We start from the raw sequence: 13839 nt of genomic DNA on the forward strand, positions 1-13839 counted from the left end.
AAAGGTCAGGAGTAGAGAGAGGTCCCTTTCTAGGTTTAAAAGGATGCCAGATTCTAGTGCAGCTGATGGGGACAAAAACCGTAATGACTCAGACCGGAGGAAATGGAAGATCTCCAGGAGTGAGTTTGCTTTTACCAGTGGAGAGATGACAACACTAAATTTGTCAAGAGGCTGAGCCCATGGGAATATGCAAACTTTAAACAGAGGCTGAGCTGGTTGAAAATGTTGCCCACCTGGCAGGAGGGTTCCATAAAGCTTTGTACCATATTGTTAAGGTAACAGAACATGATATTCAAATCAGGCCGGTGTCTTGGAAGGACTATGTTGTGATAGGTTAAGAGGTGTGCTAATTATATTATATTGAGTGAGTTATGTTGAGCTGCATTTGCTTGCACATGTGAATGCATATTAATGAGTATTCATAAAAGGTAAGTCTATTAATATCTCTATAAAATGTGTACGATAGAAATATTTTGTACCATATTTGAGCTATACTTCTTTTAAAAGATGGAACTGTTTTGATTTGCTTTGTTTCTTGGCGTGCTCCTAATTTGGAGTGCTCCTTATTTGTCGCTTTTCCTCTTGCTTTTAATCAACAACTGAGATCATTGCTTTACTTTAAAGTGACTTTTAAAAATGTATAAATTACATTGGCTAAAACTTCACTGCTTTTTGATTTGTCAGTTGTGACTTGATCTGGCACACACTGGGTAAATGAAAGACGACTGAGTCGTGGCGCCGTCCCCTCCAGTCACTGCCAGTGCTCTGCTGGGTTGTGAATTGGTTGCAACAGGTCAGGCCAAAGGGGGTGTGATGTGGTGCTGCCCCCTAGGGGTGGAACCTGGGTGCTCTAATGAGTCTGCTGAAAAGGTGGATCTTGATCTTTCTATGGTTATTCGGTTTCTATAGTTATACAGTTTTTTTTAGTAAGTCACAGGAAAGAAAACATTTAGTAAATCCTTTTTTTGTGACTTTCCTCACCAAAATGTGTTTAAACTTGTGTTTAGGTTTTGTGGATTCTGCTAAATGATCTCTCTCTACATTCCTAAAGAACACTGCTTTGTTCTTCTGTATAGATCCTAATAATCCTGGTGACCTAGGAGCAAGTAAAAATTAAAATCCTTCCCTAAAAATTGGCTTATGGGAGTAGTCTTCCCTTTCCTTGAGCAACATCCAACCAGAGGTCTGTCTTTTTAACTCTTCTCTGAGTCCATTTCCTGAAGTGACAGTGATGTTCAGCGATCTTTATTTATGGTGAATACCAACTTGTTCCCTTAAGTATCCCAGAGTCTGATGATTACCTAGAACTTTCTAGTACTGTTTTACTTTAATCAGAAGTATTTCGTTTTGATATACTTTATGCCTGATATTCTAGACTGTTAACGAGTCGTAATACAAGGAACGAGCAGTGTTGCGTGTGTTTCCTATAGATGCTTGTGGGGGAGACCTGGCGCTGGGCTGTAAGGGAAAAGGGAGAAGGAAGTGAACAGTGTAGGGGTTATATTAAATTCTGCCGGGGGAAGGAGATTCGGGAAAATGTAATAAAACCTCAGTAGTGTGTGTTGGTGAAGGTTCCAAATGCATTCTCTAAGGTACAGAAACGTTGTTGTACTTCTACAGATTTATAACCATTTAATAAGTCCCTTGTTTTATCTTGTTTTTATTTATGCCAATTTAACATTAGTTTGTATTCTCTGGTAAACATCTGCTGATTGCGTTGTGACTCATGTGTGGGAGGCAGCCGCTCTTGGTTATCTGTATATTAAAAAAAGCCGGAAGATTCTTTTCATAGATAGAATACTACCTTGATAAGAGCGGACAGTTCTTTGATACTAGTGGAACTTTTCAGTTCTTTTTGTCTTACTTTTTGCCATTGTTTTCATACTCCCAAAGTGTCTCTAAAATACACCCCTTGGAAAATAGCACATACAGACGCTGGTGTTGGAATCAGGACTCCATGGAGGAATAGCGTTTGTTCGGGTTCTGGCCTTGTGCCGCGAATCTAAAGCACGTCCGTCTCATCTGCCAGCAGGCAGGTATGGCTTTCTGCAAGCGCCTATAAACAAAGAGTGTTTCTATTTATCCTGCTCAGTGTGTTTCCTGTAACAAATCATTCAAGAAACTCTGGTCCCTTCATGAACACATCAAGATCGTCCACGGCTATGCAGAAAAGAAGTTTTCCTGTGAAATTTGTGAGAAGAAGTTCTATACCATGGCTCATGTGCGGAAACACATGGTTGGTAAGTGTTTGCCGCTGCTTTCCTCTCACACCTGTAATCCCCCTTGTTCTTGGGTGTGTTTGATGCTCTGGATTGGGCAGGAGGTGAGGAACTGCCTGACTTCCATCGGTTTTGACTCGTCGAAACTAAATGCCGCATGTCTTCAGTGAGCAGCACCAGATTGGATGGTGTGGCCTTCCACACCCAGGATTCTTTTCAACGTTGTTATTTATTTTTCTCTTCAGAACATTTCTATTAAAGCCTGCAAATTAGAGTGTAGGAAATTAAGATGGCATAATTACCCTACTGTAGGACACCTGTCTCTTTCAGTTTGAGCTCTTTGGCGGACTTAGAGTGTAAGTGTGTTCTCTGTTGCAGCACACACGAAAGACATGCCATTTACATGTGAGACCTGTGGAAAATCGTTCAAACGCAGTATGTCACTCAAGGTGCACTCCTTGCAGCATTCCGGAGAGAAGCCCTTCAGATGCGAGGTAAGGACTGTGCTGCCAGCGGGCCCAGGCCTCGGGGCCAGCTCTCGTGTCCTTGGGGAAGCAGTGAGGGAGGTGTGCTGCGGTCCAAGGCGCAGCTGCCCGTCCCCAGAACCATCAGGCGTGTGCTCTGAGTGGTGTGTTACGGCCCTGCTGGGTGGAGAACTGTCATTGTTAACACACTGTTAACTTTCTTAGATTAGGTTAAACTTGGAAATAACACAGGATGAGTTATTTTGCTTTTCTCAGTAATTCAGATAAGTTGGGTATACTTCAGTGATAACTGTATGGGGAAACTTCCCTTTTTTTAACAACTCAACTGCAGAAATATAGCAGAGCCAAATAGTTGGCACCAACAGCTTCTATTTTGAGTTTGGAAAATAACCCTAGCCCCAGAGACTATGGAGGGCGGGCTCAAGTAAAGCTGCTCGCTCGGTGTTCACACGTCTCTGCCTTGTCCACTGCAGAACTGCGACGAAAGGTTCCAGTACAAGTACCAGCTGCGCTCCCACATGAGCATCCACATTGGGCACAAGCAGTTCATGTGCCAGTGGTGCGGCAAGGATTTCAACATGAAGCAGTACTTCGACGAACACATGAAAACACACACTGGTAAGACTTCCCTGGGGAAGGTACGGATGGGTCTCAAGCACTCGTCGATGATCACCTGTGAGTCTGTTTGTGTAAAAATCGGAACCACAAATTTGCATTCTAAGTGCAAATTACACTTTAAGTAAACCTGATGTATAAAAGCACATATTTATAATACTGAAGAATTAGGCTTTCGTAACTCTGTTTATTTTTTTATTTTATTTTTTTTTTAAGATTTTATTTTTTCCCCTTTTTCTCCCCAAAGCCCCCCGGTACATAGTTGTATATTCTTTGTTGTGGGTCCTTCTAGTTGTGGCATGTGGGACGCTGCCTCAGCGTGGTCTGATGAGCAGTGCCATGTCCGCGCCCAGGATTCGAACCAACGAAACACTGGGCCGCCTGCAGCGGAGTGCGCGAACTTAACCACTCGGCCACGGGGCCAGCCCCTGTTTATTTTTAAAAGGATTATTTGTTAGTGCCTTTTGACTGCAGGTTCCTTTAAGATAATGGACTTTTTACTTGGGGCACAAGATCTCCTGAAATTATATAAAAATTGTTTTGTGTATGTGCATATGTTATTTTTCTAAGGAAAGGATTCTGGACCTTTAAAAAATGGAAGACACTGACTGCTTCAAGTAGAATACCTCCCCAATGTTCTGAAAACTTGATTGGACTCGGTTTGCCAAAATTCACTACTTTTCAGGAACACATCCATCAAATGAGGTTAAATAATATTTGAACCACTTTGTGTTTTCGGGGGTGTGTGCTTCCTTGCATGGATTTGAATCTTGTAGGCGTTTGACTATCCTGCTTCCAGGGAGCTGGCTAAAAATAGTAGCTCCCCCTGGAAACACCGTATCATTCAGCTCCGTTGCATTGTCCTGGGATTAGCTGTCTTTGCACACATTGAACAGTATGAAACATTTTTCAGGTTTCTAAATAAAATCTAATCATAGGATTCTTGGTTCTTTTAGTCTACAGAGTAGCAGAGCTAGAAAGAACCACGAGAGATTATCTCGCTTAGCCCGCTGTTCTTTTTGCTTGACTAATGGTGAGGAAATTCTGCCCATGGCTGGATCTCTTTAGTTCCATTTCTCTGTTGAAGTCCAAAGAAAAATGCCTTTGTGGTGGGCTGCTTTCCCAGTCAGATTTTAAGGATTAGGCTGGATGAAGAGTCATGAGAGAAGTTTCATTCAGTAAATTACACCTTAAAAGGTAATGATAACTTTGAGGCTTAAGTGAACACATAGCAGGATGTGGCAGAGTATTTGACAAAGTCTCCTCTTGGATAGGCTCTTAGTTCTAACTGAGTTCCTTTTTGGATTCAGTTTTTTGTTATTCAGCAGGAGACTATGGAAGTACAGAAAATAAGTGTTTTGAAGGCAGCTGTATCACATTTACACATGCGCTTGGCACGCAGTGGTGCCAGCAAATGCTTGTCACACGATTGGAAGGAACCGCCAGCCACTGAAGCCTCTGCCCTCACCTTCTCTTCTCTGTGTCCTCCTGTGCATCTTTCTCCCTGCTCCTTCCCCTCTCCTTCTCCTTCCCTTTCTCTTCCTTCCTTCTTGTCTGTCTTTCTTCAGACCCTTAAATGTCCGTAATATAAAACTAAAGTGTATATTTCATGATTAACGTATTTGCTGAATAAAATAAGTCTTCTTCATTTTACCAATTAGGCAAGCTGAACATTTCCTAGATCTTCTAAAGGAATACTGCCACCTAAATTCACTTAAATTTTTATCCTTCTCGTTAAAAGACTAGTACATACTTAAAAAGTATATTAGAAAATTGAAAAACAAAATAAAAATGGTCCATAATCTTATCACTGAGAGATCACTATTAACAGTTTGGCATACATTTCTTTAAAAACTTTAGTTTCTTAATACACATATAGGTAGATACTATGCATGAGTATTTATGAGCTCATGTATATAGTAATAAAACAAAAATTGGGTCTTTATACTCTATTGTAACCTTTGTATTTTACTGTATTATATCATTAACAGCAATATCACTTTAATGGTTGTATAATATTCCTTCTTATAAATTTGCTGTGATAAAAGCCATCACTTATTATGCACACGTGTGCCCGGCACTGTCAGGTGTTTCACATACATTGTCTCATTTCATCAATGTTACCTGTACATCAGTGCCCTGTTGGACACTGAGATTATTTCTGTTTCCAGTTTTTCTACTGTTATAAATAATATTGTCATAAACAACTTTGTGGCCAACACATCCATGGTTATTTACCTAAGATAAATCCCTGGAAATGGGATTATTAGGGCAAAGGAATGTGCGCATTTTTAAGACGTGGTGGTGTGTGTCACAAAACTGCTGTCCACAGACACTCTTACCAGCTGCGCAGGACAATACCCATTTCCCCAACCCCTTCCAGGCCTAAATATTAAAGTCCTCGCTGATTTGGTAGGTGAAAAATGGTTTCTTACTGTGTTAATTTGCACTTAATTAATTGCTAAGTAAGTTTGAACTTTTTTTTATATGCTTGTTGGGTGTCAATATATTTTCTTTTCCAAATTGCTTGTGCCTTTTCTGTTTTCATCTTTCTCCATTTCAGTGTTTGACTGTTTCTTATTGTTTATAATAGCTCTTTATATATATTTATGTATACTCACCTTGTTTAACACTGATATTAAAATACTTTCCCCTGATTTGTCACCTGCCTTTTAATATTGTTTATAATACTCAAATTGGGAAAGCAGCTGGATGATGGAGCTGGACAGACCTGGCTCTACCACCCACTAGCAGTGTGACCTTAAGTGAATTATGCAGCTTCTGTAGGCCTCTGCTTGGTTTCTCGGTATTAAATAAGGATGACAGCAGTACCTGAGAAGACACAAGGAGAAGGGTTAGCTTTAAAGAAGAAAAGGGATAGCTCTTTGCAGACTGGATGAAACCACATTTAGAGTGTGTTTTGGTGGGGATTAAGGCCATTGCAGAAACTGAGATTGATTGGGCTGTTTCTTTGCAGTTAAAGAGAAGTGAGGCAGATCTTATCTAGGGAAGCTGACCAGCCCTCAGGCAGGGTTTCCTAGGATGGTGTGGACATGGGGTGAGTTCAACACAGAATAATGGCTGATTCTCCTTGTACCAGGCACAGTGCTAGTGTACCAGGCTAAGGGTTTTGCCCTCAAGGAGGTTAAAGTCCAATGATAGTGATGGTCGTTAATAATAATAATAATAATAGCACTAAAATGCATTGAGTGTCTGCTATGTGCCAGATACTGTTCTAAGCACTTTCTTTGTCTTTTCAACTTATCACAATAACCTGTTATTATCTTCATTTTTCAGATGAGGAAACTGAAGCTCAGAGGTTAAGTAACTTGTCCAAGGCAGTTTGACTCCAGAACCACAGACTTAATGATTCTGATGTAAATTTAATGTAGCAAGTAATAAAATGGAGGGATGCACAGGACATCATGAGGGCAAAAAGCGGCATCCCAGAATGTTGCTCTCAGCTTCCAGAATTTGTCATTGTACTCAAGCAGATCAGGATCAGAGGGATTGATTTGTGCTAAATAGTCTTAATGATACAGAAATAAAATTGCTAATTTATCAATTTACAGTGAAAAGGCTGAGTGGCAAGTGGTTCTGAACGCATATGTTCTTCGGTGAGCATATTCTTTGCCTAAAGAAAAATCTGTATTAGAAGCTAAATTATAATCAGAAAATTGTCAGGGACAGGGAATTATAGCAAAGGAAGTAACTGAATGACCTTAATGAGTACCATACTTCACTGAATCCAAGAAGCCAGCAGTTGTAAGACAAACTTAATTTATATACGTCTAAGGAAATACTGCAAATTAAACAATGATGTGCCATTCATAGTAAGGTATTTGTCAGTTTCAGAGATGTTAATATGTAGGGGGAAATGCATGTCTTAGAATTAACAAATATTAATTTTTGAATATTAATTAGTAATCTACTAAATGGAGCTACTGTAGTTAACAAGACTGAAATGGTCCCTAGGTTCACACAGTTTATAGTCAGGTTGGGGTGATAGACAAGCAAGGCATAGCAGTGGTTTGGTGATGAGAGCGTAGTAAGCATGTGGAACTAAATGAAGTTGGCCAGAGTTTGATGGATTGGGGGCTGGGGTGGGCAGGGGTGTGATAAGACGAGATACTGGAGAGCAGAAAGCTGGTACCACATCACACACAAAAAACAGAAGCCACGTAAAAACGTTTGGATTTTATTCTAAGGACAGTGGGAAGTTCTTGAAAGGTTTTAAGCACAGTGCAACACAACTATCTGAAAGTTCACTCTGGCTACAGTGTGGATTGGAGGGTGGGGAGCAAGAATAGAGATGGTGAAACTAGTCAGGTGGATATTGCAGTAATCCAGGTGAATGATTGTGATGATATGGACTATGATAACGGCAGTGGATGAAATTACAGTGATAGACAAGGTAGAGTCAATGAACTTGGTGATTGATTGGATATCAGTGGTGTAGGAGGGAAGAATCAAGGGTTAGTCCCAGATTTGGGGCTTGTATACCATTTATCAAGATAGAGAATAGTGGAGGGAGTAGCAGGTTTGCCAGGAAGGATAATGAATTTAATTTTGCACTTGTTAGTTTTGAGATATCTATGGGACATTCAAGTGGAAATATCCAGTAGTTGGTTGGAGAGATTTAGGCTGGATATATAGATATATGGACTTCTGATGCTGCTCAAGGAGATTCGTCCTGAGCAGACTGGAATGCTTGTGTTCATTGGCCAGATTGCTTTTTCCCTTGAACAGTGCAAAAGACAACTAACTAGCCAAATCCTCGCTCTTTTCTATCTTCCCTGCAGATTCTCTGTCTTCATTTATAACGGTCTTTCTTCAGGCTCATTACAATACAGTTTCTTACAATCAGGTTAGCCTTATCTATATGTAGCAGGTCATATCTTCAAATGTATCGATAGACGCCCTTTTCTAGTTAGCTTGGTGGAGTTAACTGTTAGTATATCTCTCAGCCACCCATTTATCTGCTCCTCCTTAAAGTGGGCCATTGTACAGGTGGTTGATTTCAAATGTTACATTTTGATTTTTCCTTATTATAGCCTCATTGTAATCTTACCTTGAAGTTTCAGGGAAATTTTAACATTAATTATTAGCACAATTAGGAGATGGGACCTAATGAATAATGAGAGTTAGAGGTAGGTGAGATTGTGGTTTTACATCTGGCAAAACAAATGTGGAAAATTTAGTAAGACATCAAGAAATGAGTAAAAGATTATTAAGCAGTGAAAAGGATCCATTTTAATTTGAATCCATAGGTTTTTGGTAGGCCAGTTAGAGTTTTTGGTCCTTTTATGGCAAATCATTATAGCCTAGAAGGCTACAAATGAGAGATGATTAGAGAGATCTGAGCACATAACAGAAAGTTAAGTGTCCATACATTCAGTAAACTTTCAATGAACACATGCCGTTTGCAGATAAAGCGTCTAGTGCACCTAAGAAGTGACTAGTGAATCAGCTGTAGAGTGTTGGCTCACGTTAGACTAATAATTCAAAGATTAGGTTCTTTGGCGCTGTCTCCTAGGGCTGTTGGGAGTGAAGAATACTAATTCTGGAAAGTCAAAGTGGGAGGGGTCCAGGGAGTGGATAGGTTGTCAAGCAGGTGTGCTTTGAAAACGTTTTATTGTACTGTAAGTCATGTTTATTTTAGAAAAACAGAAAGTACATATAAGCATAAACAATAAAGTAAAACATCTCTCATAATCCCATTACCTAGAGATAATCACTGGTAACATTTGTTATATTTCTTTCCATATTTTTTCTCTCTATATTTTTCATTAAAAGTGGATAATTCCCTGCGTACATTTCCATAGCTTGCTTGTTTACTTAATAGACTGTAATCTTAATAGATTATAGATTTTCATGTTGTTACATTTCTATACTTATTATAAAAGTATAATAATCTTATAAAAGTGTAAAAATATTATAAATTTTTAATGGCACTTTCCGTTAGATAGGTATACCATAATTGACTTAGTCAACTCCGTTTAACGTAGTTTGAAGTTTTTAAGGTAGTTGGAGGAAACTGATTAAAAGGAAGGAAAACAGCTGGGCACAGAACTTATCTAGAAGGATGAGTATGAATCACAGTGAAGATCCTCGCAGCGGCAGTTACTGAATAATGAAAAGCAGAGAGAGAACAAAAATATGATAGAAAATAGTCCTGGTGATTTTGGAGAAAACGGCTCCCTCCTGACTGTTAATCCAGTCTCTCAGGGAAGCGTGGGCTATTCTGGCTTCTATGGAAGGAGGGCAACAAGAGATGTCGGTTTGCAAAGGCAGAGAGAGGAAATAACGACTAGGTACAGGTAAACAGGTGTTTGCTGCTAGTATAAGAACGGGTCCCAAAGTGGAGGAAAACAGCAAGGAAATAACATCCCTTTGTGTATGCAGGAATGTACAGGGTGTTGAGGCGGGAAACGCTATGGTTTCCATGTCAAAGCGCAGACTCTGGAGCCAGACTGCAGAGTTTTCAATCCTGGCTCTCCACGCCCTGTAGAACCTTGGGCAAGTTTCTTAATTTCTTTATCAGTAAAATAGGGATAATAACATACCTGCCTTATACTGTCTGTGGTCTGTGGCTTGTCGCCGTGAGGATCACCGAAGGTTCCTAGATGTAAGTGATTAGAACAGTGCCGAGCGCACAGTGAGACTCAGTACACAGTAGTTCTGTTATCCAGAGTAGAATAAGGACATCTGTTAGACAGACGGGGGGCAGTAAGTGAAGTGAGAGCAAAGTCTCTTGTAGCAGGAGCCACAGTAAAGACACAAGCTCTGCACGCTGAGAACGGAGGAAGGGGTGGATAAGTCCAAGCGTGTGGCCACTGAGGCACACGTGCGTGGTACTCCACACCTCACCACAGCAGTCCATGTGAAGTGATTAATGGACAAGTACGTTCAAAAATCATTTTGTTTCCCCCCTATAGCCTGGGTATAGAACCAGACAGACATAGCATGGAACTAAGTGATAAGTCTGAAGGAAAGTTAGGAGGCTGAAAGATTAAGCCCTTAAAGGGAGGTGGGAGGAGGGCAGAAGGCATAAATGGGGAGACCTTTGTCTGGTGGCAGATGGAAACTAGACTTCTGGTGGTGAATATGATATAGTGTATACAGAGGTCGAAATATAGTGATGTACACCTGAAATTAATATAGTGTTATAAACCAGTGTTACCTCAAAAAAAAATCGAACCTTTAGAACCCAAAGCTAGTTTCCTCCCTAAGTTACCCTTAGAACTGTGGGATTTCTGTCTCCTTTTTGACTCATTGGCCCAGTGGTTCTCAACCCAGAAGAGTAGCCCTCCCCCAACCCTCCCCACACGCATGGACATTTGGAAATGGTGTGGGGACGTTTTTGGTTGTCAGAGTCTTTTGGGGACATTTAGTAGGCTGGCACCAGGAGTGCTGAGTGCTCTTCAAATGTGCCAAATAGTCCCACATAATGAAGAATTGTCTGCAGAAATGCCAGCAGCACTCCCGTGGAGAAACAGTGCAGTGTGAAATTTGTGTTGTGGGGTGAGTCAGCCCAGTATTTTCCAAGTCTGGTACCAAAGAGCGAGCCACATGCTAAGGATTATGTGTGAGTGGACATGAAGAGACTTATTTGTTCCACAGGACATTTTCAGCAAAGTCTTACTTTTGGTTGAAATGTCAGAAATTGCTTACAGATTAACTTTGCCTAAATGTAGAGACAGAGATTCATCTGTGGTTTTAGTTCCCTTGAGCACAGGAAAGCCATTGGAACAGTTCTTCATGTAGGACAGGAAGGATCATTCCTGAAGGGGCCTTCCTTTTTTTTTAACCAAGCCCAAATGGTAGGTTGTATGTAAGTTTGACTTGTGTCCGCTCTTATTTAAGTCCCAACTTTGGGAGATGCTTCTATGACTCTTAGAGTATAAGATATCATAAGGGAAAGGAGTGGTAATCTCCGTTTTTAATACGGAGAGTAACATGAGCACATAATTACCGCCCAGTATGTTAATCATTTTTTTGTGTCTGTGTTCATCTCAGGAGAGAAACCCTTTATCTGTGAAATCTGTGGCAAAAGCTTCACCAGCCGCCCCAACATGAAGAGGCACCGCAGAACTCACACAGGCGAGAAGCCCTATCCATGCGATGTGTGTGGCCAGCGGTTCCGCTTCTCCAACATGCTTAAGGCCCACAAGGAGAAGTGCTTTCGGGTGACCAGCCCCGTGAATGTGCCGCCTGCTGTCCAGATCCCACTTACAACTTCCCCAGCCACCCCAGTTCCTTCTGTGGTGAACACACCCACAACCCCAACTCCTCCAATCAATATGAATCCTATAAGCACTCTTCCCCCTCGGCCCATCCCCCACTCCTTCTCTCACCTCCACATCCACCCACACCCTCACCACCCGCACCACCTTCCTATCCCTCCGGTCCCACACCTCCCCCCACCTCCAGCGCTCTTTAAGAGCGAGCCTTTAAATCACAGAGGCCAGGGTGAGGACAACTTTCTTCGGCACCTGGCAGAGAAGAACAGTTCAGCACAGCATCATTAACATCCGTCTCCTTCAGTGTGTTCTCCACGTGTCGTGTGCCCACATGTGAGCTTGCAGAGAGGGAGTTGGTGAGCCTTTCTGCAGCTGTCGGACTCTTCTCGGCCTCCACCAACAGCTTTGTCATTGTCTTGGGGAATCAACGCATCCAAGGGAATGAACAAGAAGACCACCTTGAGCTCACAGAGGGGCTGCCGTCCAAACCAGGGGAACCACCGAACTAAAGCCCAATGTGCTTGCATTTTCTGGTGACTTTTATAAATTTCAGATACTCAGACTTGTGGAATTTTATAATTTCATATCAGCTGATGAGGTATGCTTGCTTTTATATCCTGGACTTCTCCTCAAAGAGGGGACAGGCCCGGTTTCCTTTGTACTAATCGGGAAGGCTGTGAGATTAATCCAGAGCATTAATTGTATCACTGTGTATCGTAATGAATTCTTTTCAGCTTTTGGTGCTGGCTTCAGAGTTGAGCTAGCCACATTTCACAGTATATCAAGCATTATAGAGAAAGACAGAAATTTTCTTCTTTGTGTAGCTCTCCTAACGCACTCTTTATTTTACTACAGAAATTATTTTAGAGTTTTTGTATAGACTTCTTTAGTAGTCTGTTTCTAAAATGAAATGTATTTCAATAAGCGGTGTAATTTTTTCAGTGTAGCTGGACCTATGTTGTAAAATAGAAAAAATTTTTATAATCATCAAAATGTGATTCTTAAAGATGCATATAACTTCTGTAGTTCAAAGTTATTCTTACATCCGTACAACTCAAAGGTGCTTCAGAGACTAGATGTATCTGGGAGGGTCTCCAGACCAGGTTACTGCAAAAATGAGGTTTTGCTTTCAGAACTTGGCATAAGTCCTTGGTAGTTTTTTAATCTCTACTTAACACTCAAGTGTCTGTTAGGCTCACTGACATGCTTCTGTCCTCCATGTTTCATTGGTTCAGTTGGTCCATTCAGTGGAATCATTTGCAGAGGGTTGGGCCTTTTCCAGGGCAGTCACCTAAAGCTTGCATGTTTTGAAAATCTGGGGAAAGCCAGTCGCTGTCAAGAGGAGGAAGTGATGGAGATTGTTTCATCTCCGTCACGTCTGACTCTCACTTCCCTCAGAACTGTGTTCGTGTCCAATCTTCATGGGATGACACATCGAAGTCTCATAATACACTGCTCTTTTTGAGGTTGCTTTATTTTTCTAGAATTGTTTTCAAAAAATAGCACACTAAAATCACAAACATGATGTTGTGGATGGTGGCTGAGAAATTTGGATGAGAACGCAAATTGGTTATGAGTTTTAAAATGTCTCTGAGATCAGTGGATGTGTCCACCACTCTGCGCTGTTTGCTGTCGGGAGGGAAGGCGAGCTCCTGCATTTTGCTGCCCCGTCCCCTGCAGATAGTTGCATGACAGCAGCATTGCTGGGTGGTGAGAGCAGCATCCCCAGTACCCTTAGGCACGTCATTTTTTCAAGTTTGGGGAACTTCTAAAGAGCACGATAAATCAGGAGCTTATTATAGAAAGGCTGAAGAGAAGGGCTAACATATGGGTTATGTTTAACTGATCAAATTTATCTGGACTCAGCATAGCTAAAAATTTTGTATTTTTTCATCTGAGAGAACTGAGTTCCAAAGCTCGCCTACTTTCTCTCTCCCTCCCTCCCTCTCTATTTTTTTAATCTTGAAGTTTCTTTAGTTTTCTCTCCTCAGGCTCTTAAATCATTGCCTGAATCAGAACCCTGGCTTTTATTTATTTTTTAATTTTTTATATTAAATGTGCAGATATACTTCAAGCACTTTTCCAGCTAATGAGCTCTGTGGTAGGAAAAAATGGAACTCTTTCAATTGAGGTTTAGTCCCTATTTTAAAAATATCGCATTCTCTGCTAGCTTTTTGCTTTAATATTTCCAAATTTTTTCCTTTGATTATTGCCTTTGTCTTTTATAATGAGCATAGGAAAATTTTGGAATGAGGCAGAAAAGTATCTCAAGACATA

At 41.0% G+C, this 13839-nt stretch overlaps 1 protein-coding gene across 1 annotated transcript in view; it reads left to right on the plus strand.

Annotated features, from left to right (window-relative positions):
• The window catches only part of ZNF652 (zinc finger protein 652), a 50546-nt gene extending 37991 nt beyond the window's left edge, over positions 1–12555 (plus strand). The window contains exons 3-6 of the mRNA XM_014833712.3: positions 2093–2240; positions 2598–2713; positions 3178–3322; positions 11339–12555. Coding sequence (XP_014689198.1) covers positions 2093–2240; positions 2598–2713; positions 3178–3322; positions 11339–11850 — 921 coding nt within the window. The 3' untranslated portion in view covers positions 11851–12555. The remainder of the gene's footprint in view (positions 1–2092; positions 2241–2597; positions 2714–3177; positions 3323–11338) is intronic.
• Positions 12556–13839: the final 1284 nt, after the last annotated feature.

This window comes from Equus asinus, chromosome 13, assembly GCF_041296235.1.
Source record: "Equus asinus isolate D_3611 breed Donkey chromosome 13, EquAss-T2T_v2, whole genome shotgun sequence".
NCBI classification, from domain to species: Eukaryota; Metazoa; Chordata; class Mammalia; order Perissodactyla; family Equidae; genus Equus; species Equus asinus.